The sequence below is a fragment of the Prunus persica genome, chromosome G4, assembly GCF_000346465.2.
Source record: "Prunus persica cultivar Lovell chromosome G4, Prunus_persica_NCBIv2, whole genome shotgun sequence".
Taxonomy (NCBI): domain Eukaryota; kingdom Viridiplantae; phylum Streptophyta; class Magnoliopsida; order Rosales; family Rosaceae; genus Prunus; species Prunus persica.
The window spans coordinates 10436603-10461298 of record NC_034012.1 but is presented as its reverse complement, the minus strand read 5'-3'; the positions used below and the strand labels follow the sequence as shown (position 1 = coordinate 10461298).

The 24696-nt window shown below is 38.5% G+C and overlaps 3 protein-coding genes across 3 annotated transcripts; 1 reads left to right on the top strand and 2 right to left on the bottom strand.

The window, feature by feature from the left end:
- LOC18780675 (ribosomal protein L11 methyltransferase) lies at positions 6291–10618 on the top strand. The gene is made up of 7 exons (XM_007214391.2): positions 6291–6632; positions 7147–7230; positions 7379–7519; positions 7806–7871; positions 8191–8358; positions 9068–9391; positions 9853–10618. The coding sequence occupies exons 1-7, from the start codon at positions 6384–6386 to the stop codon at positions 9964–9966; spliced, it is 1146 nt and encodes a 381-aa protein (XP_007214453.1). The 5' UTR covers positions 6291–6383; the 3' UTR covers positions 9967–10618.
- Positions 11065–14226, bottom strand: LOC18778979 (G patch domain-containing protein 8). Its single transcript, XM_020562807.1, has 3 exons — positions 13972–14226; positions 11803–13557; positions 11065–11510 (listed from the first exon to the last, which is right to left on the bottom strand). The coding sequence occupies exons 1-3, from the start codon at positions 14023–14025 to the stop codon at positions 11445–11447; spliced, it is 1875 nt and encodes a 624-aa protein (XP_020418396.1). The 5' UTR covers positions 14026–14226; the 3' UTR covers positions 11065–11444.
- LOC18778765 (protein yippee-like At5g53940) lies at positions 14962–19336 on the bottom strand. Its single transcript, XM_007212158.2, has 5 exons — positions 19049–19336; positions 18402–18445; positions 15517–15625; positions 15285–15340; positions 14962–15204 (listed from the first exon to the last, which is right to left on the bottom strand). The coding sequence occupies exons 1-5, from the start codon at positions 19142–19144 to the stop codon at positions 15117–15119; spliced, it is 393 nt and encodes a 130-aa protein (XP_007212220.1). The 5' UTR covers positions 19145–19336; the 3' UTR covers positions 14962–15116.

Below are 24696 nucleotides of genomic sequence, written 5' to 3'. Positions count from 1 at the left end.
ATATTTACTCATATATTTTCGTGCAGTGTGCAAGGGGCGCATACAAAGAGAGTGAATGTAACACATAATGTGATACAAGTTTGTATCGCATTACAGAAAAAATATATATTGTAACCCGAAAAAAACCTACTAATTTCTTGTGTAGTAATATTTTTGTCCTCAATTATGGGTGAAGTGTAAGTTTAAAATATTTGGTTATAACCAATGTTTTCACTAAATTCATCGTTTTTTCAATGTAATTGATTTTGTGTTCGTACAATATTTGAAATAAATAATTTAAATCATACTTACATAGAATGTGTATTAAAATTAGGTGAATTTTAATATTTATAGAAATTTTAAGATTGCATTTATTATTCAGTAAAAAAAATCACTAGCCACAAAGGGTCATTACAATAACGGATCGATCTAACATCAAAATTAAGACAATATGGTGTGCCTCCACTAACGATTATGCAAGATCAAAGAAACTTTGGCATAGGCATTCAAACTAAGATTGCAAACTCATGACAATTATTTTTTTTTTTTTAAAGGCTTAAAAAAAACTTAGCCATAACAATACAAATAAAACTCTCACAAAAGAGATGTGGAGAACTCTCACAAAATGAGAGGTGAAAACTACAAAGAATCTCTGCAACTTATTTCAAACATAAAAAAACTACAAAAAAGATAGTGATGGAGATCTTATGTCGAAACGCAGGTGGAGATCCGACGTCGAGACGCAGCCACATGTGATGGGTGAAGGAAAATCATAGCAAAGTGAAGACAAAAAGAGGAAACCTTCGGTCACAGAAAATGGGGGAAGAGAGGATAAGGGAGGAAGAGAGAATGAGAGAGAGGAGGAAGAACATTGGGCTCCTCCCCTCTCAAAGTGAAAACGGCGTTAGGAATGTTTTTTTTTTGGAGAAGAGGGGTTTAGGATGTGAAACCCTGAAATTTTCCAAAAATATTTTTTACGCGCACAAAAAAGAATTAAGTTATTCTCAAACATAATGGCAATATTTACTTGGAAAAAATATTCTACTTACCTCAAAATGGATCGTGCATTTTTTACCGTGCGCATAAAAATCCGTGTGTCATTAGAATAATTTAGTTCCTAACTTCCGATGTATGTACTAACATATAAGAAATCAAAATTTATGTCAGCATTAAAATTTAAAAATTAGAATCGTCAGAGGGAGTGTAGTTGATCTCATATTCATTTTTCTCTCCCCTATTCTACACTTCTTGTGAATGAGAATTTCCCGATGAATATTTCATTATCATTGATACAGTTTATATACACACTTTAGTAGAGATACAAAAGGTAAGAAATATGAAATACAATCAATTACAATTAATCAGTAATTAGAATCAATGACAGCTATTATCTAATCAAGACAATGAAGGAGAAGATCTTGTGGAGGAATTGGAGGAGAGTTGACCGGGCTTGATTGCTGCACTAACACCCCCCCGCAAACCGGACGGGCAAGGCCTGACGAGTTTGGTTCGTAGGAGATGATGACGTGGTTTGTGAAGAGGTTTGGTGAGAAGATCGGCAAGTTGATCAATGGAAGGGATAAAACAGACCCGGTGGCTGCCTAAGGAGACCTTTTCTCGTACAAAGTGATAATCGAGCTCGATATGACGAGTACGAGCGTGAAAAACGGGATTGGCTGCCAAGTATGTGGCGGAGAGATTGTCGCAGTGTAGAGTGATTGGAAATTGGAGATGAACGCCAAGTTCGACGAGCAGATAAGATAACCAGGTTGTCTCGGCACAAGCATGGGCTAAGGACCGATATTCAGATTCGGTACTGGAGCGGGATACTGTGGGCTGCTTTTTGGAACACCAGGAGATCAAATTGTTCCCCAAGTATATCAAGTAGCCGGTGGTGGAGCGGCGAGAGTCGGGGCAACCAGCCCAATCGGCGTCAGAGTATGCGGTCAGTCGGGCGGGAGAGGACTGAGGACAAAGTGTTAACCCAAAATCAAGAGTCCCTTTGATGTAGCGCAAAATACGCTTGACAGCGATCATATGAGAGGTGCGGGGAGCGCTCATGTATTGTGCGACGGTGTTGACCGCAAATGCCAAGTCAGGACGTGTGATGGTTAAATATTGGAGACATCCCACAAGTTCACGATAAGAGGTGGGAGAGGACAACAAGTCACCATCAGAGGCGGAAAGAGATATTTTGGCTGCCAATGGCGTGGAGGTGGGCTTGCAATCCAGCATATGACTTCGTGTGAGAAGATCATGAGCATATTGTAGTTGAGAGAGATGAAGACACCCATTGGAGGTGGTGACCTGGAGACCCAAAAAATAGCTGAGGGCCCCAAGATCCTTAATTTCAAATTCACAACCCAAGGCAGAGATAAATTGCTGAAGAAATCCAGAATGACTGCCAGTGATGACAATGTCATCAACGTATAACAAGAGGAAAATTGTGTGGTGCGCATGATGATAAATAAAAAGAGAAGCATCCGCCCGACTTTGAGTGAATCCAGTAGAGAGGAGAAAAGTGCTAATGCGATGAAACCAAGCCCGAGGAGCTTGTTTGAGACCATATAGGGCCTTATGGAGCTTGCAAACATAGTGAGGCCGAGTGGGATCCACAAACCCGGGGGGTTGAGTCATATAAACGTCCTCATCTAGAAACCCATGGAGAAAAGCATTCTTAACATCAAGTTGGCGGAGAGACCACCCGCGAGAGACTGCTAGACTCAGAACGGTACGAACGGTGGCGGGCTTGACAACCGGACTAAAGGTTTCAGTGAAGTCAAGACCCGGTTGTTGGTGGAAACCTTTGGCAACCAGACGAGCCTTGTAGCGTTCAATGCTGCCATCAGAGTTCCGCTTAATCCGAAAGACCCATTTACAGCCAACTGGAGCATGCAAGGGGGAAGGAGGAACTAGAGACCACGTATTGTTTTTAAGGAGGGCGTTGATTTCTTCGGTCATGGCAGAACGCCATTCTGCATGTTTTTGAGCCTGAGAGAAACAAGTAGGTTCGTTAGTAACACCAACGGAAAGTAAACCATGAGGAAGAGGGTACCGCACGGTTCCATCAGTGCGTGTTTTGGGTTGAATGACCCCAGCACGGAGACGGGTGACCATTGGATGAGAGGGCGGTATGGCAGCAGGGGCATGCTGGGTGGGAGGAGAGGCCAATGTCGAAGATGGAGAGGCAGGCGGGTCGAGAGAAGTGGGGAGGTCGTGGTCGGCTGGACACGGGCCCGGAGACTGGTTGAGGCTGGGGCCTGAAGAGATGTTGGAATCTAGAAGGGGAGACGGGCTGGGTAGTATATCTGGGCCTGGTGGAAGGCTGGGGCAGGGCGGACTTGCAAGAGGCGAGGATTCAAGAGAGGGAGTTGGGCCAGAACTGATGGGTGCTGGCGCCAGCAGTGGGCTTGAGCTGGAAGGTGCGGATGGTGTGGTTGGATTCAGTGGAGCAGGTAGCAGGCCCAAGGGTAGGATGTCAAGATCAACCGTAGTGGGGAGGGAGTTAGGGACAACCTGTGGAGTCTTAAATGGAAAACACATTTCATTAAATATTACATTACGAGAGACATAAACCCGACCAGTGTTTGGATCAAGACAACGGTAACCCTTATGGTGAATACTATAACCGAGAAAGACACATTCGATGGAACGACTCATAAGTTTGTTGGGAACATAGGGACCTAGATGTGGGAAACAGGAGCACCCAAAAACACGAAGATGAGAGTAGGATGGAGGGCGATGAAAGAGAACAGAGTAAGGAGTGATCCAATTGAGGACCGGTGTGGGGGTCAAATTAATTAAATGGACGGCAGTAAGGGCAGCATCAGCCCAAAAACGATAAGGGACTTTGGATGTGACTAAGAGAGTACGAATCATGGTAACAATATGACGATGTTTACGTTCAGCAAGACCATTTTGTTGAGGTGTGTGAGAGCAAGAAAAGCGTTGTTGAATACCACGAGATTTACAAAACTCAGAGAAGGCAAGATTAACGTATTCGGTACCATTATCACTTTGTAGAAATTTAATAGAAGAGTTGAAAATATTTTGAATCATGGCTGTGAAGGTTTTGAAGTGAGTGAAGACCTCAGATTTAGTTTTCATGGGATATATCCAGGAATAGCGGGAGAACTCATCAGTGAACAAGACATAGTAACGGAAGCCACTCATAGAAGGAATAGAAGACATCCATACATCAGAATGAATAAGATAAAATAAAGAGGGAGCATGATTTTGATTTATAGAATATGGTAATTGAGTAGACTTGCTAAGAGCACAACTCGTACAAAATTCTTTATTGAAGGGAGATGGGGATCCTAAGTGGGAGCGGAGTTTGGAGAGAACTAAAGAAGACGGATGACCGAGACGGTTGTGCCAAGTGGAGGAGGAGACTGTGATGAAGGCACGAGGAACAGAAGAGGCGGAAGCGGAGGACAGCGACATGGGGTATAGCCCATCCTTACAGGGGCCCTGAAAAAGGAATTTACCAGTATGTATGTCAAAAATGCGATAAAAATTTGGACCAAACACAAAGAAGACATGATTATCTTGAGTAAAACGAGCAACGGAAAGAAGATTTTTTGTAAGGTGAGGAACACCAAAGACATTACGGAGAGAGAAAGGAGAGGAACCAAGGGAAATGGGAAGATTACCAGTTTGGGTGATAGGAAGGGAATCACCATTGCCCATGAATACTGAGTTATTACTATTATAAGATTGGGGCTGCTGAAGGGTAGAGAGTTGGCCCGTCATGTGGTGAGTGGCGCCCGTATCTGGATACCAAGTGGGGTCATGGGACTGAATCATGTGAGCACCAGCAAAAGGTGGAAAGGTTTCAGGCCCAGAATATTTGTGAGGGCAGTGAGCAGCAGCATGCTGAGTTGTAGAACACGTGGAGCACCAATTTGGAGGAGGTGGGCCAAGGATTCCTTGTTGATTCCAAGTGGGTCGTGGTGCAGAGCCACGAGGAGAGTGAGAACCATTCCAAGGGTTGTGCCAAGAAGGTGGGGGGCCAGGATGTGTAGGATAATGCCATCGTTGAAAACCACCACGACGAGAGCCACCACGAGAGAAGCCACGATGACCACCGTGGCGCCCACCACGAGAACCACCGCGCGGATGGGAGGATCCGTGAGGAGAGGTGAAGGAGCCTGGCTGGGAAGGAGGGTGAGTGGTGATGAGGGCTGTGCTATTGTCTGCGGAGGCCGAGGAGCGAGAGGTCTGGTTTTCAAAGACCAGCAGACGAGAACGAAGGTCTGTGAAGCTTGGAAGAGTGGGTTGATTCAGGATGGTGGTGATAAGCATGGAGAAGTCAGAACCAAGGCCACGGAGAACAGCCGTGACGAGATCTTCATCGGAGACAGGCTTTTGAATGGAGAAGAGGGCATCGGCAAGAGATTTTGCATGGTTGAGATACTCATCTATAGTTTGAGATCCTTTGGTCATGTCATGAAGTTGGAATCGAAGAGTGGACGCACTGGCAAGATTGCGTTGGGCATAATGGTTCTGTAAGCACTCCCAAACTGATTGGGCAGAGTCATGACCCACGGTTAAGGAGAGAACAGCCGGAGATAGAGTTGTGGTGATGTAGCTGACGACGAGTTGGTCTTGTTGATACCAAGAGAGAAAATCAGGGTTAGACTTGGTAACAGTGGTGGTTGAGGAGGGAGTGTCAGGGGCAGCAGAAGGAGTAGTGGTAGTGGAGGTGATAAATTCAGATGGGGAAGGATTTGAGCCATCAACAAACTTCCAGAGATCATGACCGATGAGAAATGGCTTTATTTGGCGGAGCCAGAGAAGGTAATTGGAGGCGTCAAGTTTGAGAAAGTGGGAGGTGTTAGGGCCGGGAAGAGAGGAGGCCATGAGGATCAGAAAGAAAGAAGAGTTGACTTCAGTGGAAGAATTGAAACGCTGATACCATGTGAATGAGAATTTCCCGATGAATATTTCATTATCATTGATACAGTTTATATACACACTTTAGTAGAGATACAAAAGGTAAGAAATATGAAATACAATCAATTACAATTAATCAGTAATTAGAATCAATGACAGCTATTATCTAATCAAGACAATGAAGGAGAAGATCTTGTGGAGGAATTGGAGGAGAGTTGACCGGGCTTGATTGCTGCACTAACACTTCTCCAATTGCTTACTTCCCCCTTTCAAATAAGTAACCATGCCTTCCTAGTGTATAAATGAAAATTTCTGTCTGAAACACACGAAATGTAAACTTTTCATAATGAGATGCACAAACTATACAAAAATGCTCTCTTTTTTTCTTTTTTTTTTGGTCGAAATACAAAAATGGTTAAACTTAAAACTAGTTTATGACGGTGGAGCCAAGCAGTGTTCACTGTTCACCTAAAAAACAAGCCCCTTCCCCACTCACTACTTGAAAAATGTCAGGCGGTTTGCTCAAACAGCTTGCTTACACTCTCAGCTCTCGTTGCTTCGCCACCTTCTCTCGCCCTTCAACTCACCCATCGCCCTCTCGCTTCTTCACAAACCGCAAACTCAGAGAGCTCTCCCAACCCAATTCCCTAGCTGCAAAGTTTTCCACTTCTTCTCCGGAGACTCCCACTCCCTCGGCGGAGCCATTTGCTTCGCGTTTCCTTTCTGTCCAAATTCGCTGCCAAAAACATGTTGCTGTGAGCTTCTTCTTTTCTTTTCTGTTTTATTACATTTGGTTCAGTTATTACAACTGGGTTCATCTTCATGTCAATTAATAAGTTTGGTCACTGGGATTTAAAGGGAAAAGAAAGCAAAAGAAGTGTAAACTGATTCTGTGTGGAATTTGTTGTATATATTGAATGGGAACTGATAAAGTTTTGATTTTTAACTTACAACTTTTTTTTCCCTTCTAATATCATCTGAATGTGTTACTTAAGGCAGAAATAACTTATTTGTCATTCTGGTTACATTAGGAAGAAAAAAAAGAATGTTCTTTGTTCGTTGAAATCATTCAAGTTTACATGCCAATCAATAGAAAAAATGAGGTATTGGTAACAGAATAACACTATTTAGAGTGGAACTGTTATAATATACCAAGAACTAGACGCATGGAGTTTGTACTAGGAACTTGTTAAGTCTATTAACTATTAAGGCTTTGTTGAGTTAAAGAAAATGCAGTGCCTAACCCACTTGGTTCTTGTTGTTGGCCAGGATATGCTTTCAGAGGCTCTTTTATGCTTTGGTGCAAGTTCTACTAGTATCGACGAAGAAGATAACTATGACGGAAAGGACGAGGTGCACTCCCTGTTGATTTATTACGTTTCATTTGGAATGCTGTTTTATTTCTTTATATTTTGAAAGCTTTTCCTTCTTGCTACTTGTCTTGTGTTAGAAGATTTTGTGAATGAACAATGATGAGAATGTGCCTTTTTCTTAAACACAGATTTGCATCGATTCCATATTTCCTGTGGGCGAAGATGTAAATACATGCATTTCACGAGCTGCTGATTCCATAAGCTTAAAAGAGATACCTAGTTATGAAGTTAGGATGGGTGAGCCGTTCGACTGGATAAAGAAAACTCAGGTTAATTTGCTTGTCACTTATGTCTTATCATAAAATGTTGTGTTTTTGTCTTTAGCCTCTTTGGTGCATTATCTATTGCTAAAGCTTGTTGAATGATAAATCAATTTCACTAATAAGAACTGGATTTTAGATCGATTACTGATTTAAACAGCATGTTAATAATTGGCCAAAAGAAGTAATGATATACAGATAGTTAAGCATGTAGTACTTAACTCAGTGGTACTGATTTACTCTTGGTCATATTTTCTAGGCGTTATGTTTTGATTTCCTTTTCCATTTTTTACAGGAATCATTCCATCCTGTTGAAGTTACTGAAGGACTTTGGATTGTGCCCGAGTGGAGAATTCCCCCTGTATGATAGTATCGGATTCTTTTTCTAGTTTCAAATTATTTTTCTGAAGGTTTTTGTTTTGCTATGGTTGCTCATGATATACAGGCAACTCCCTCATTTGTTGAATCTTAATTCCCTCTGTGCTATATTTTAAAAGTTCTACTTCTTAATACTCAGAAATTCGTTGTTTACATTTTTCACTTTGTATCTTTATGCTGAAATAGTTCCTTCTTGTGCCCAGCTACAGGATACAGTTCTGTATCTGAATCACAAAGAATGCTTGTTACAATTAATGTTGACATATGGAATAAATATAGTTATCGTTGCTTAATTCCTACAGGATACCAAAGCAACAAATATAATTCTAAATCCTGGATTGGCATTTGGAACTGGGGAGCATCCGACTACTAAGCTATGTCTATTGCTGCTTCATGGATTGATAAAGGGAAGAGAACTATTCTTGGACTATGGCACAGGTTCTGGAATTCTTGCAATTGCTGCAGTTAAGGTATTTAACTAATCAAGTGCACTGGCATCCTTTCTTTTTCCATTCTCAGGTAAATCTATATTAGGATTGCAGTGTCAAATAATCCAACCTTTTCCTGTATAAACCCTTAGACAGGGCCATCTATACTTGGAAGGATCTAGTGATTAGTTTAGAGGGTTTATTTTTTCTCCAAAATGTTTCTTTCTCAAAGGCAAAGCTCTTTGATGTGTAATTCAATTTGAATATAGAAACTTCAAATGTGAAATCAAGATAGTGAGAAGCCCATTCTTAGAAATTAACAGTTGGTTCCGCTGGTAGATTCTTTTATCATAAGAAAATTGGGATTAATCTCTGCCTTCAGTAGGGATTCTTTATACTGGATTCTTAGTAGTTTTCTGAAACTTCCTAGCACATGTGTAGATGTTTCTCTTAAGAATACAGAACTCTTCTATTCTGAAACACATCAAGTAAATGATTATAGTTTGGCTACAATTAGTATCCTTATTTCTCATGACTGGTTTTACGTATATAAACTTATACAACTTGCATGCTTGTTTTCTTCTATTGCATGTTGCTGAGTAACCCCATCCACATGACCTTTGCTTGTATCCAATGTTGTCATTAGCTGTGTGCCCCCTTATCATAATTCTTTTCAAATGATGTTGGTTATGCCAACTAATGCTCAAATCATAGTTTGATGTTAAGTTCACATTTTGACCGGAAATCACAGTTTGGTGCTGCCTCATCAGTCGGAATTGATATAGATCCTCAAGCAATTACCTCTGCACGCCAGAATGCTGCTCTGAACAACATAGGACCTGAAAAGATGCAATTTCACCTAGTAGCTAGCCAAAATCGCTCTCCCTTGATAGATCCATGTGGAGTTGTGGAAGATCAGAGCTCATCTGGAGTGGAAGCCATCTCAGAAACAGACAAGTATGACGTGGTCATTGCAAATATACTCTTAAATCCCCTATTAGATTTGGCAGATCATATTGTCTCTTATGCAAAGCCTGGGGCAGTCATTGGTCTTTCTGGCATTCTCTCTGAGCAGGTATTATTCCAGCATAGGTGATAGATTATAGATGCTTTTTTTCTTGAAAAGTTTTAAGGACAAAAATTTCAATTTCATCTCCCTGAGCTTCTATCCTGCAAAAGAAAATGAGGTAGAAGGGGGATAGGGAATGGATTATAGATTACATTTTGCTGGGTAGGTTTTAAGAAAAAATTACAAATTTATCCTTGTGAGCTTGTATCCAGGGAAAACAAAATGAGATAAAAGAGGGAAAGCTGCCGAGGTTGAAGTATGTCTTCAAATTGTGCATATCTATTTGAATTATCCATCTTTAGCTTGGCAGAGCCAATGGTGGTTTTCTTGCCATTTGTATATATGTTACCATCCCCCATACGAGATGACAGAATCCACCATGAATTTCACACTGTTCTAAATAATTTTGTATATTGTATTAGGCGTAGGTCCCTGGAGCTGATTTTGTTATGTCCATGTTTCTGTAGCTTCCATTTATCATAGAGCGATATTCACAGTTCTTGGAAGGCATATCAATTACAGAGATGGAAAATTGGGCTTGTGTCCATGGCACAAAGAAACAAAACCTTGCTGGCAGCTAAGAAATCTTTCTGCCACTGTAAACCATTGATGGAAGTGCAATTTGATGAACAAGTTGGACAGTATTGTCAATTAGCGGGCCTCTTCAATGAGAAGCTGGTGGTGTCTGGTCATTTTACATCATGAAAGCTGGCATTAACAATTCCAACCCGGAACAGGGACATTTGCTGATATTATTTGGGTCATTCAACATGAAACAGGGCTCTGGCCAAAAAAAAAAAACATGAAACAAGGCACCTGCGTTTTTCTCAAGAGGAAAATCACCAGCTGCTTATTGCTATCCTGTAGGATTGACTCAAAACTACTGCAATCGCATGCAGAAATTCATGTAGCAGTGGACACCACTGAGATTAGTTTTTCTAATTTCTACACACGCACTTGGGATTAGTCTGTCTGAAGCAGCAGCCACCCATGACAACTTGTTTTGAGCTGACTGCTTGAACAGTGTTCAAAATGAAATAGGAGGCAGATCTTGCTCATTCATCTGTCTTTTTTATATTTTATTTTGTTTCCTTGTAGAGACGTTCATCTCAGTTCCATCATATTATTTGCATGATAAAGTAGGTCAGCTGATCCTGTATAATCAGATTTCTCTTGGCAGAGGAACGATGGCTGATGTTGATTTGTTAGAGAAATCAAAATAAAATTATCTTCCTCACTTAGATAGTATCCTTGCTAGCATGGTCATTACTCGATGTTTAGTTGGCTCAACGTTTAGATTGTGTCAATAATTTCGATTTAGATTACAAATTTGCAAGCAACTTCAGGAGCAGTATCCTGGCCGCATATCATGTGTGTGTGCCTTTGCTGGTTGCCATTGGGTAAAGCAGTAATCTATAATGTTAGATGGGAACTATAGTGAATGTTCCTTGACCTAACAAGCTCCTTTCACAAATGCTCAATATATTATACAAAATAAGGGGTGGGAGGATCAAATACAAGACTTTAGTTTCGGATGCGGGTATATGCTCTTAAACCACTACAAACCCTTCACAGCCCTTTGTGGATCCTTTATACTGAGAGAATTGGCACAAATGACAGCGAACCAAAGAGATTTCAGTTATTTAACAGTAGAAAAAAAATTCATTGCACGCAATATATTATTCTGAACAGATTATTAATTTATTATTTATTTTATATTGTGAACAGGTTACATAAACTGGACACAATTAGAAACAAGAGAAAGAAAGAAAGAAAATAAATTTTTGAGAACGTTGATGATACAACAGGAACTATTGAATAACACTGGTGACCAAGTGCATGACAGATGATATAACTACCAAAAACAGCTACTAAACCACAGATTTCTATTGTTCATGAGGATGAGAATGCCTGCACAAAAGGCCAATCAAGCATCACTTTTCCAAAAGCACACATCCCTTTTTAAAGGAAAATTGTTTGAAGCTTATTGGAAGATCCATCTAAATGTGTTTAGAGCTTTCATCAAGAGCAACTTGTGCACCAGAATGATGATGAGACATCACCGCCTGAGTTGCCTCCTCGCCAGACCAGGAGCTTTCTTAGGGATGTAAACCTTGTAACTCACCTGCAAAAATTATTAAAACATTAAAGCAAACAGTAAAAAATTGACTATCAAATTTTATTTTAAGGTCTGAAAATAGACTATTAAACTTAAAAGCTAAAGTGGTGATCGTGTGCCCTAAGGGTACAGCCAGTCGTAAACCAACCTAACTTTCAAAGGCTTGTCCTGGGAGTGACCCAGGGGTATCCTAAAGTTGGTTCCCCACCACCACCCCCACCCCCGGCTAACTAAGTGTTTTTATTAAGTTGCCGGGTAAAAAGAAGTATAAAAATCTGTAATAGATCAAATCACCCACCTGTACCATTTCACTACCTCGCATGACAGACATGGTTTTCTGCTCAAACTGTGAGCCATCCTTACCCTCACCTTGCTGTTTATCAGACCTATTCTCTCCCGAAGGTTCAGGAGCAGTACAACCACGGTCGTCATTGATATCATCACCATTACTATAGGTACTTTGGGTTTGGGGCACAGTTTGGGCAGTCTCAGAAGTACTCTTATCTACACTATTCTCAATCACCAATAATCTTTCATGGGGAGGTTCCTGCGAACGAGCTGCTTGTTTCCACGTGGAATGAGCTTTTGCTGAGTGGCACCTCAATTTTGGTGAAGCCAAGTTCGGTTTATTAAGCACTGCAATTGTGTCAACCTTTTTATCGGAATTTCCAAGAGCCACCTGATATGTTGGGCAAGCAACATCTTGCAATTCATTGCTACCACTAGTCCTATCCAGTTCCTTTTTAAGATTTTTGGAAGAAACAATGGGATCTCTCACCGGAGGCCCATTGGCATTTTCTAGTAATTGGGTTGTATCAACCATTTCAGCAGCATCCTCCTTGGAGGACTTTGCAACAACCATTTCAGTAGCACCCTCCTTGGAGGACTTTGCAACAACCGCTCTAGCACCACTCTCCTTTGGGGATTCTATTTGAACAAAATCAGCCTTTACAGTGGATGGCTGTTTCAAATCATTATTGCTCTTGTTTTCCTCACTAGTAGTTCCTTTGAACCTTTTTAGATTTTCCAAAGCCCTTTGTCTTAAAATTGACTCCAGATCTTCACCTGGCAGATGACTAATTGCCCCAGAAACCTCTTTCGTATTTTCATTAACAGGACCAGCAATTCCTATTCCATCACGGCTAGAGTTAATTCCATCATCTTGGCCACCATAATGCTTTTCAAAAATGTTACCACTATCTGTGAGATCTTCGATTGGAACATTAGAAATAAGAGCTTTTTCCTCTTTCCCACTCTCCACTCCTATTCTCTTCTCAACAACATGTAAATGATTATCCAACTCCCTCTTGCACCCTCCATCATTACTATCATTACTTCTACAAGAAGGGTAATCATCATCATATGCCATCTCTTCTTTGTGCCCATCCTTATCCATCCATCTGCCATGCTTGTCTTCTTCTGTGACAGTAATAACTGATCTCAACCTCCTCAATTTGTTTTCAAATGTCACTTTTTCCTCACTCTGACTATCACCACCACGCCCGCTACACTGACTGTGAGAAGAACAGCTCTTTGACCTATATCTAGCCCTCTTAGTCCCACTTTCAACCTTGTTAATATCACTTTCATCTCTGTTTCGTTTTCCAGGTCTGCCCCTGTGCCTTTTAGATTCAATCTCATCACCACAAATACTTCCACTAGGACAAGTTGAGCAACTAAAAGAAGCACTACTCCTGGAACTAATGCTAGCATTTCTCCTAGGCTTCTTCCTCGAACGGGATTTCTTCCTCGCCTCATAATCATTCTTATTCTTTGCCGATTTCCTCTTCTTTCCACGGGGAGAGTCCTCGCTACTGTCATGGATATGGGAGCGTCTGCGAGCCCTTTTCTTGCTACCTTTCAGATCCCTCCTAGTGCGGGACCGAGCCCGTCTACTTCTAGAATCATCATCTGAACTAAAAGACGAAACAGATTCTAAACTTCTCGAATCACCGTCATCAGAATGAGAAGGAGAATCGTCACGGCGGCGAAGCTTCTTGGATCTATATTTCCTACTTTTAGGCTTACTCTTACTGCTCTTCCTTGTTCCTGCCTAAAGAAAGCCATATACATGAACATAAATATACAAATTAGCATTGGGCATTGACATGAATCAAACTATAAAATCCTAATATAACATACAATCGTGTTGGTATGACCATATAAGCAAAAGGGCATGGAAAACCAATAAACCAGATGAAGTTAACGCTTAGTTTTTCAACTATTTTATTAGCACAGCAGCTTGAACTTATAATGCTGCCTAAAATATTTTCGTTTTTGTTTCCTTTTTTCGTTTTCTTTTCTTCCTTGTCTATATATTTGTCAATATCCAAACGGAGTTTTCCGAAGGCTAACCAGCAAAAAGATCTAATCTTTTAAGCAAGGAAAGAAAACCCATTTAAAGAGGACTATGAAAACCAAAAACGAGAACCCTAAAACACGACAACAGGGAGAGAGAAAGAGAGACCTGAGAAGAAATCTTGGCGCGTTTCTTTCGATGAGAAGAAGAAGACTTGCCCATTAGGTTAAACCTGCAACAATCAAAATTATTAAAAGCAAATTAAGATTACAAGGAAAAGAGAAGGGAGAAAGGGTTATTCTTATTGATTGAGAAGTTGAGGAATTGGAGATTTGAGGTTAGTTCTCTGTTTGTTTAAGGATTTCGTTTGTTAGGCTCTCTGGCCTAAATTCTTTCCATCTGCTTTGTTTGGCCCCCGCTGCACCTATATATATAATAAATACGATGATTCCTTTTTCTTTTTGGACCGGGATCGCTCTAGAAACTTTGCATTATATTTTCCTTTTCCTGTATTTATGTTATTTTATAGAAAATTGTTTTTCTTTTAATTGTGTCAAAAAACGATATTGATTATAAAAAAAAAACTTCAGTAATGTCAAAGAAGTGTACAAAAACAGAAGATCCAGGGAAAAATAACACAAAAGAGAAAACTAAATCCGACAAAATTCGCATAAATAATTAAAAACTCAAATTAAAAAATTATGGAATTAGGCCAGTTAGCTAGGGCAATGAGTTTGTCCTCTTGCACCCAAGTTCGGATGCCTCTTCCCTTATATTAGATTAATTTAATTAATAAACCATAGATTGTATATTGAAAAAATGAAGTATTAATCTATAGTACTCTAAACTATCGCTTGTATTAATAAATAAAAATTTGAAGTAGTTGTGTTTTGAAATTTGAAGTTGGACAAATACGTCACATATTTACTTCTAACCATGATCTAGAAACCCTTATAAGCAATTACAAATGTGGTTGGTTCCTTCAGATCCCACACACCAGGTAATTTGAATGATTTGATCATACTTGAGTTCTTTTTTCTTAGCTTGATATTTGGGAAACATGACTCTTCTTTATCAATATTGTGAAGATGCTAATTACGTCCAGGAGTGGGGTTCCATGCAAATCACTGAAAACTGAAAAGGAAGGCATAACTTTTACCTCAAACACTTCACATCTGAGTCATTCAAATATCCTTTTTATTAAGTCATTTATTCGAATACTATTACAAGTACAGAAAAACAGTGCAGCTGTTCTGCATGTATTGCCTTGCCTAGTGTCTGGTACGAACTACTCAGGGAACGAAATTCAGATCCTAAACATCATCAGCATCACTACTCATGCTAGGACGAGAATCAACAAAGAACTCTGTCGAAAAATCTACTTCATCGACGATCCTCCCTCTGCATTATTATGAAGGCAAAATAAGAATGAAAGTTAAGCATATCATGCTTACACCAAAAAGTGGAGGGAAGGCTTATACCTCTCAAGGACGAACTTCCCCTCTTTGTATTTCTGGCTCTTCTCATGTGCCGATTCCTGCATATGGAATCAAAAAATGGTTTAAGGGGCATGAAGTCGCAAAAATTATGCAGTATAAGACTCTTGTGTGTGTGTGTGTGTGTGTGTGTGTGTGTGTGTGTGTGCGTGTGTGTGTGTGTGTGTGTGTGTGTGAGAGAGAGAGAGAGAGAGAGAGAGAGAGAGAGAGAGAGTACATATTTCCAGCCAACGATTTGTCCACAACAGCAGCAAAATATATCCGCAACAGTATGGAGACCTGAGAGCATCAACCTCTCCTCTAATGCTCCAATAGTGGTATTCACCCTGGAATACAAACTCCAAGGCATATATCAGTATCTATCAGATTGCAATCCAATATAAGTTTCCCAAAGGGATAATTGAAATGCCAATAGCATGACCTTTTTTTTTCCTATATCATGGATGGAATATGAGACCATGGTTTTTATCTCAATCCACAGCTTTCTCTCCTAAAATCTGAGAAGCTAAAACTTCCTACATTCTCTATGGATCATTAAGTTATCAAGTTGAAAGTATGGCTTACCTTATCGTCAAAGGGGGAAATTATTTACCTTATATCAAAAGCCAATCCTATAGATACAAAACCAATTTTCTGAAGGGTTAATAGAGCAGTAATATATAATTGGAAGTTTCTCCTATTTCCGACTTGGTTTTCTTTAGCTTGTCTATTTACCGAAACTCTTTTCCGGTTGATCTTGGCTTGCTCCTTCTAGTCTAAATAGGAAAGACCTACTGGGGTGTCAAGAGTACTACAATTGTCAAGCATCTAAATGGTCTAGCTCCAGTTTTTCGAGTTGAACATTGCGGGGGAGAAACAATGTTCCTATTCTCTTGAACTCCAGAAACTGAATCTAATATGAAGCCACTTCCCTATGGGTTGCAAAGCTAGGATTCTTAGCATGGAGGGGCCAAAATTTCAAAATCACTTCCACATAGGTTTTTCATCTTCAACTGGGAGGGCCATCACTAATCTAATTGCAGTAATTGTATTGCTATATCCTATATTTTATAATATATTACAAAAGATTAAAAATTAAATGGGGGGCCAGGGCCATGGCAGGCCTTGCTGTGGCTCCGCCTCCTCTCCTGACAAGCCAATCTCTCTGGGGTGTCCATTGTTGAGTCATTACCAATCTATTTTTGTTTGATCTTGGCTTGCCTCTTTTATTGCAAAATGATAAAGTCATTTCATTGTGTTGGGGTGCCAAGAGTACGAGAAAGTCATTGCTTATAAGGGATCTGGAGTTTCATATGCACATTATAGGAAAATTAAGCAGATAATGATTTGATTTCTCCAAAAAAAAAAAACAGATAATGATTTGATAGCATGCGCTAACAGTTTTATAAACAGATATAACGAAGAATATTCAAGCAGCAGAACCCATGGCACCAAAGCAAAAACCCAAGATATTCAAACTCAGAAAGAGAAAACTAAATAACTTATTGACTAACAACAATAAAGATATGACTGCTTGCATTATCAAAGGAGCATTAATAATTTAATATGGCTAGGAATTCCTATAAACCTAAAAAACAGGGACAAACGTGCTACTCAGACAGTATGAGGCACATAAAGCAGAAACATTTGAGTTCTCATCAATGTATGTAATCAACCCCACAAACTGAATGTTGAGTTGAGGAAAATCTCTGGTAGCAGTCAAATACTGAACTGTTTTCACCAATGTGAGTTTAACCTTTGATGAGAACACCAATGTATTTGCAAGCCAGGTTGGTTGAATGGCAGAGTAAAAGTTGAACATCTAGCTATCCACATGGGGACACTGTCCTAGACAAAGACACTGTGGAGCCATCCTATAAAGATAAGTCCGTTTCATTAATCTAAGTAGTGAAACAGCTTGACGAAGAGAGAACAAATTAGAAGAGCCCTAACTTCACTAAACAATCAGCAGCACCAATTCCCTCTCCATTAGCATGCATAAGATTGACTCCCAGATCCTAATAATAGAAATTTCTATTTAGGAGGAGGGTCGACAGAAATTTCTCCAACTAAAAGCATAGGCACTCCAAAATAATGTCTAATGCTACTCTTCTTTATCCCTTGTTCTCATCTAGCATCCCAGGATTGATGGTCTTAACTTTACCAGGAATGACTCTGCAGACAACATGTTACAAGTAGAGACCACTGCAGTACTGCCCATCCACCAGAGCGATCAACAGAACACCACCCATATTACAGTCATCACTAAGGAACCCACCTCTTATAATTAGGATTTCTTATTAAAATAAATCAAATGGGCCCCCCAAAGAACATGACTGCTAATCTCAAGATCTAGTGAAACTCAAATATATCTTTCTCAGCAGCTGAAACCCTCTTAACAGGGCAATATTTCAGAACATGCATGAACTTAGCCAAATCCTCAAGGGTACTCTTTTATTTCCTCAAAGCTTTTATATCAAACTTCTCCATTTAAGTAATCCTAAATGAATTACTACTTTTTAGAAGTCCAAACACAATTTCTTTTACTAGCCACACAGAAGAGCCAGCATAGTCATGGAGACCTGAATTGTAATATCATATCAATATTTAGCAGAAATCTCATGTCAATAAACCTTTCAACCATAATAAATTTAGGTGATATTATCAGCAAACCATATGCTGAAAACAGCATGAACTATTTCTCCTGCAACATACTTCGTAATGAAAATTATAAACATACTCTTAATTTCTAAATATTGGAAATACAAAAAAATATTCAAAAACTAAAAGATGGAATAACTGAGTATAAGAATGCTGCTTCAGGTTAAAATTGCATGTTCTTGTTCACCTAAACTAAAGATCATATAGCTAGCTTCATTTGCATCTTCCCAAAGTGAAAGCCACACTCTTATAATTATGAATCCTTGTACAATTTCAAAGAGCTGTGCTTCTAAGAATCAAGAATAACAAAGAATAACTTGAAGAACTAACAATTTAAGCAGTTCTACTTACATAGAATGCAGGTTGATAAATACCAAACCCATAAATTGAAACAAATTGAACGCTTGACAAATATAAAGCATATTTCTAAAATCAGATATACACAAAAGGTGAAGAACTCACGCATTATTGAAGAGGTATGCTTTTCCCCGGCGGCAATGAAAAGACTGAACAAATCACAAGGAAAAAAATGAGACCTGAAAGAGTTTAAAATGCCAACAGAACAGTTCAAATACATATGCTGCTGGTGCATGACAAACAAACGAGAAAAACTAGTAACTCGAAAATGTATCAAGGAAAGAAAATGAGTGATTCAACTGTCGCCATGGCGCACGAGTGGCCATCATACGACCTTGTGACCAACAGACCAGATTGCGTAGTCCTGAAAGTGGAAACTCCTTGTAGTTCTATGGCACCAGATTCTTTCTTACTTTACACAATTTGTGCATCAAACACAAGAAATTCAAAACATAGTGGCTCAAAAAATAGCATAGCTATATAGTTTTCTTTCATCCCTCTCCTATGGTAGCAAATTAACCAAAAAACAAAAGATAACTCTGAAACATGAAAAGCACACTGAAAAAGGAAAAAAATACGAAAAAAAGCTTCAAAAATACAAATTAGATGTATGTGTCATAAAACTACTATAAAGAGGACCAAAGAGATAAACTTTAGCAATGGTTTATGATGGGTAATGGTTCTTATAGTGAAAGAAACAATCTTTGAGCAGAAAGTGGGAGGAAGAAGAGAGAGAGAGTGAGATAAAGTACCCGAGAGACACAGTCGGAGACGAGGGCCAAATGGGTCTTGCAGAACTTGCATTTGTAACACCTTCCCTCCAGCTCTACCACAAATATCCTTCCCATCTTTTCCTCAGCTTTCTTTATAGTAATAAGATTCACTACCAATATATATGATCTCTGAGATTTACAACCCACCTATGCAAAATGCCAAAGCCAAAGTCAGATATATGAGAATGAGAGAGAGGAGAATTTGACACAGTGCCACAGTGCTGTGCTGTCCCCTAATATAGAATGGCAGTTCTCCCAACACCCAAAATACTTAGCAAATACAGTATCATAGTATAGTATATATCCCCTTTTTTGTGATTTATTTTATTTTATTTTATTTTTTCTGCTAAAAGATGCTTAGCATAATTGGACTAATAGATGACACATATTCAGATTCTTTGAAGATTTTAGAGTATGGAACAAGGCTGCTTAAATTATAAATTTTATGCAAACAGGTCTAACCTAGTGGAAAAGAACCTTAACTTACATATCAGAAATCTCATGTTCGAATTCTCATAACATTAGTTTTGTTTGTGTGAGAAATTTCATTCTTTATAGTTTAGACTATCGCTTATATTAAAAGAAGTATAAATTTTATAAAAATGAATATATGCAGAATAGAAAGAATTGTATTGTTGATTTCAAAGAAAAAAAAGTTATTATATTTGTCCTCTGAAAATAGAGATATTAAAATATTAATCTAACAAGACCAATCAACTATGAGACTATCTTTGAAAAATGGTACTTCGACTGGAAAAGATACCTAAAACTAATTAGGTAATAATTATAAATTACCAACTTAGCAAAATAAAAAAACCATTAAAATAATACTCCTAGAAACTACAAAAGTTAATCTGTCAATGATCCGAACTGATGTCATTTTGGATAAGCATATCAGAAATGTCTGGTATAATAAGGGATATTGTAACTTGAGTAACATCCTTGTTTGATATAATATTGCTCCTCTTTATTTGCATTTTTGACTTTTCTATTTTTATTTATTTTAATCATGTGGGTTGGGCTTCTGGCTTAGCAACACAGAACTTGGGCCATGGACTGCATTAACAATTGGGTTGTACTATGGTCAATATTTGTAGTTCTTTATTTATTTATTTTCAATAGATTGTTTTAATTGATCATGCACAAGTCACCTATGCATCTTTAGAAGTTACACCAATTTAGTCATGATGAGAATACTATGGATTAGGATTCATAATTCTAGTCAAATGTTTTGTGGCCGGAAAATTACACGAATTTCATTATATATAATATATAATCTTTTAGGCTCCGTTTGGTTCACGGAACGAATTTGAGGGGAAATCACTTCCCATGTTATTTTTCAAATGATAAGAAATGGAAGATTCTTTTCCCACGTTTGATAATGTCGGGAAAATAACCAAGAGATTTCACTTTGTTTCCTTTCCCATATTTGTTTTGAGTAAGAATGAAAGACAAAGTTTGTATAATTTTCTAATTATACCCATATTAAATCAAATAAAAAAAGAATGCATTTAATGATACATTGTAATTATAAATTGTTCATGGGGACAAAATGGTCATGAAAAATGTGTATTGAATGTTGACTCATTTTCACAAACTTTCCTATGATGAGGGAAAACAAAACCCAAGTTAAGAGGAGGGCTTCATTTTCTTCCCTACTTTCTCATGTGCTAAGCAACCATTTTTCATGTCCGTATTAAATTTCCCATCCCCAAGCCTCATTTCTCATGAACCAAACGAGGCCTTATAGGTAAGATGCAATAGGATTATGAATCTCATCAAAAGGTTGCAATTAAGTTGGATGGCTATGTAATAACATATCACAATTAGTCCAACATCTTAATCATACGTATCACCAACCATATCATAAGATTAGTGTTACTCTCTTCAATTCAATGTAATCCAATGCATTATAATTCTACTTCATAAATCCAATCAAATCTCATTCACCAAATATGACCTAAATACAATGCGAAATAGTCAAGTAATTTAGGTGAGGAGTTTTGACGATCAAAATGGGCTAAAGCTACGCTATAAATTTTCTCCCTTGTTGGGCTAAAACAATAATACTTCCCCTAACATATCCGTCAAAGTGATTGGCAATTCATCGGTTCAATGAGAAAGCAAAATTGTTCCCCATATTAATTTCTTCCCACAATATTCTTTTTGGTTACAGATTTTCTCTGCAATGCCATTTGATACTTCCTAAAATTAAATCCACTTAAATGAAATACAAAAATATTAAACAAATATTCCAAGGTTGGGAGAGCAGAAGCATAGTGGTCCAAGCAGCACTTTTTAGAAACTCGTTTTAATTTATTTATTTATTTTTAATTTCCCCAACAGCCAAACACAGCCCAATATCCGTACTGCTTCACCTGACAGCCCAACAAAGGACCACCCTGCCGCCCCAAACCCAAAACCATCCCATCCATCTCTCTCAATCTTTTTATATTTCTTTCTTTTTTTCTTTTGGGTCTGATAATATTTTTATATTTCATTAATTAAATTTCGGCGGTTAGCGCAGAACCGTTTCTCTAGACTACCCACCACGTGGCGCGCATCCGCCCACTCTCCTTGCATGACCTACCTCTCTACGTTACATCATGCGCGGGCCCCACCACCGGGTTCCCCTCACCACGCAACTCCCGCCGACAACGCGCCCGGCTCGAGCTGCTGATGTCACTTTCGGACACGTCACCACCACACCCGTCGCAGTGCTGCGAACGTCCGTACTTAGCGCCCACGTGAAGACGCCTTCCGTGGCGGTGCGTCATTCGCTACGTGTCAGCGTCATGCACAACTGCATGGGAAGCGAAATCTTGCGGACTTGTTCGTGGCTTCCAGACGACACGATCGACGTGTGGGCCAGACGCAAAGCGGCCGCCGCGCCTCCACCTAAGACACTGTTTCACACGTGGACCCCTTTAATTTGCTTCCTAAAACATTTATAATAATTATGCTAGAGAGGGTGGAAATTATAATTGGCCACCACTTTTAGTCTCTACTTTCAACATCACCCCCCAAGAGTTTTCCGTTCTTGCACTTTTGCCCACCTGTTTATAATATTTTTCTCATTTTAATAACAATTGTGATTTGTTTTTAAAACACCTAAAGATACGAATCAAGTTTTTTAAACAAATATAATATCTAGGACTTAAGACGGCGGCTTTCAGCCGGCGGATTACTATATTAATTAACTATTTGAGAGGGTAAGGGGGGGCTGCAATTTCAATTGCTGCCAAACTTGTGGAAAACTTTTGGGAAGAAAATTTAGCATACCACCGGTGAAATCTTTAGTTATAATGCTGTAATGTTATAAATATATTACATAATGTGGCATGTCTATATTATATGTCACATTAATTAAATAAAAAAAAATTATTTTAATTAAAATAATTAGAAAAATAAATACTGAAATAAATTATAAAATAAAAGAAAATATTAAATAATTTTAATTGATGTGATTGTCTACCTTAATTGCTGCATAAGATGGTATAGGGATGTAGTAAGAGTAGCATTATTTTAATCGTTTTAGCTCAACCTGTCAGTCAATCCACTCTACTAAAACATAGCAATCTTGTACCAAAAGTGAAACTAATATGAGAAAATTATTTGCTCTATGACTCTTTGCTCCAATCAATTTGAAGGCACAAACATTTGTCAGGCAAAACAAAGATGGAAATTTCACAAAATTCACTTGATCTCCCTTTGTGCAACATACAAGAAGAAAGAAACTTTTTATGATAGAATATATTGTCTCGTGTTTTCAATTCACCAACTTCCAAAGCCATATATGCATGTTAGCATAGAAGATGCATCTGATGAGCCAGAGTTTGATAGATGTTAGATTCAATTAGAAATTATGTATTCATTTGTCTCTTTACGATAAAACAGACGAAGATTGAAATGTTGTACACATAGTTAATTGAACTATTCTTTAAAGGACGAGAAGAGATCATAACATGTTAATATCTATAGTTTTACTTTCATATATTGTCGATTCCCCAACCTCCATATCTCAAATGCAAACCCTAAACCAGATAAAGAAATCCCTAAATCCTAGATCATATTTTTAAAAAAAAAATTGTCATAACTACACTAAACTGGACCCTTTTGAAAGGAAAGAAAAGATCATGACTCCTTAATATAACTTTTTACCATTGTCCTATTTGTCGGTTCACCAAACTCGAGAGCTAAGTCCGCACAAATAACGCATCAACATGATGACCTGGAATTTGGTAAAAGGTATAGTCAGTTAAGAATTAGGGTTTTTAGTTATGATGGACAATATAAAAATAGAAATGTCACAGATACACTAAATCCACCTTTTCTTGAATGAAGAACAAGAAAACAAGTCCCGATAATATGATTTTATGTCAGAGGATATATTGCCTTTCTTGTTGGCTTGCTACCCGTTAAAGCTCAAAGGCAAGTGTTCGTACATAAGACATCTCAGCATGATGAGCTAGAGTTCAACCGAAACGTCAGTTACAAGTCATAATATTCAGTTATGACGAACCAGACAAAGAAAGAACTGCACTAAATTCAAATTTTGTTAAAATCGACAAAAAGAAATCATAACCTTTTATATGATTCTCTATAAGATAATTTGTTGTCTATTGTTGTCGACTCGTCAATCATTAGAACTCGAAGACAAAAATGTGTGCGTAAGACACATCATTAAAATGAACTGGAGTATGACCGTAGATACAATCAGTTACAAAATTATGCTCAATTATGACGATTTAGAACAAAATAAAAATGCATTAAATCTGAATTTTGTTAAACATACAAAAAGAAATAATAACATTTTAATATCATCTTCCTATCACAAAAATTATTGTAGTTTGTTGTCGACTGACCAATCTCTAAAGATCAAATATAAGAGTTTGTGCAAAAAAAATTACATTAGCATGGGAGTTTGATTGAAGACAAAACAATTTACATGTTAGAGTTTTTGTTTGTGAAAATCCAAAGAAAGAGACTACTTCAATCCAACTTTTGTTAAATAGACAAGAAATCACAACCTAGTAACATGATTTTCTATTTTGAGTCCATTTATTGTTGCTTTATAATAATATTTTGAGTCCATTTATTGTTGCTTTATATGTATATGATGTTCCATACACAACTCAACAACTCATGATGTTACCATGGATAGTAAGACAATAGAATAGCTAAAAGAAAAATGATTGTTACTTCTTGAACGGAAAATATTTGAGAATGATGGGGCCAAATTTATATGAGAAGAAAAATGAAGGGCGCAAGTGAGAAAACTTAAAATGTGAAACAGAATTAGTAATTACTGGACGGTGAGTGAGAGTAGGGTGCACGTGACGACAACCCGAATCCCGACATGTACCTCGTCAACACGGTCCGCTGGGGCCCACCTGTAGACCCACCGGCTTCTGATTCGGTCCTCTTAAAATACGCAGCGGTTTCGCCGTCGGTGCCGTCTCTAATAAAAACCAAAGGAAAAATTAATAAACCAAGAGGCGCTACCCTAAACGAGTCCTTACGGACCCACCCCTCGTCCCCCAAATTCGAACCGTCCGATCAAGATCACGCTCCAGATCCGTCCTGAAAGGTCAGCAGATCACGAGACACGCCCGGGTATGGACACA

Coding starts and splice junctions, on each gene's coding strand:
- LOC18780675 (XM_007214391.2), top strand. CDS start 6,384: ATGTCAGGCGGTTTGCTCAAACAGCTTGCTTACACTCTCAGCTCTCGT. Junction 6,633..7,146: donor GCTGCCAAAAACATGTTGCT/GTGAGCTTCTTC, acceptor GTTGTTGGCCAG/GATATGCTTTCAGAGGCTCT. Junction 9,392..9,852: donor CTGGCATTCTCTCTGAGCAG/GTATTATTCCAG, acceptor ATGTTTCTGTAG/CTTCCATTTATCATAGAGCG.
- LOC18778979 (XM_020562807.1), bottom strand. CDS start 14,025: ATGGGCAAGTCTTCTTCTTCTCATCGAAAGAAACGCGCCAAGATTTCT. Junction 13,558..13,971: donor GCGCCAAGATTTCTTCTCAG/GTCTCTCTTTCT, acceptor GGCTTTCTTTAG/GCAGGAACAAGGAAGAGCAG. Junction 11,511..11,802: donor GAGGTAGTGAAATGGTACAG/GTGGGTGATTTG, acceptor TAATTTTTGCAG/GTGAGTTACAAGGTTTACAT.
- LOC18778765 (XM_007212158.2), bottom strand. CDS start 19,144: ATGGGAAGGATATTTGTGGTAGAGCTGGAGGGAAGGTGTTACAAATGC. Junction 15,341..15,516: donor AAATCGTTGGCTGGAAATAT/GTACTCTCTCTC, acceptor TTCCATATGCAG/GAATCGGCACATGAGAAGAG. Junction 15,205..15,284: donor GGGAAGTTCGTCCTTGAGAG/GTATAAGCCTTC, acceptor ATAATAATGCAG/AGGGAGGATCGTCGATGAAG.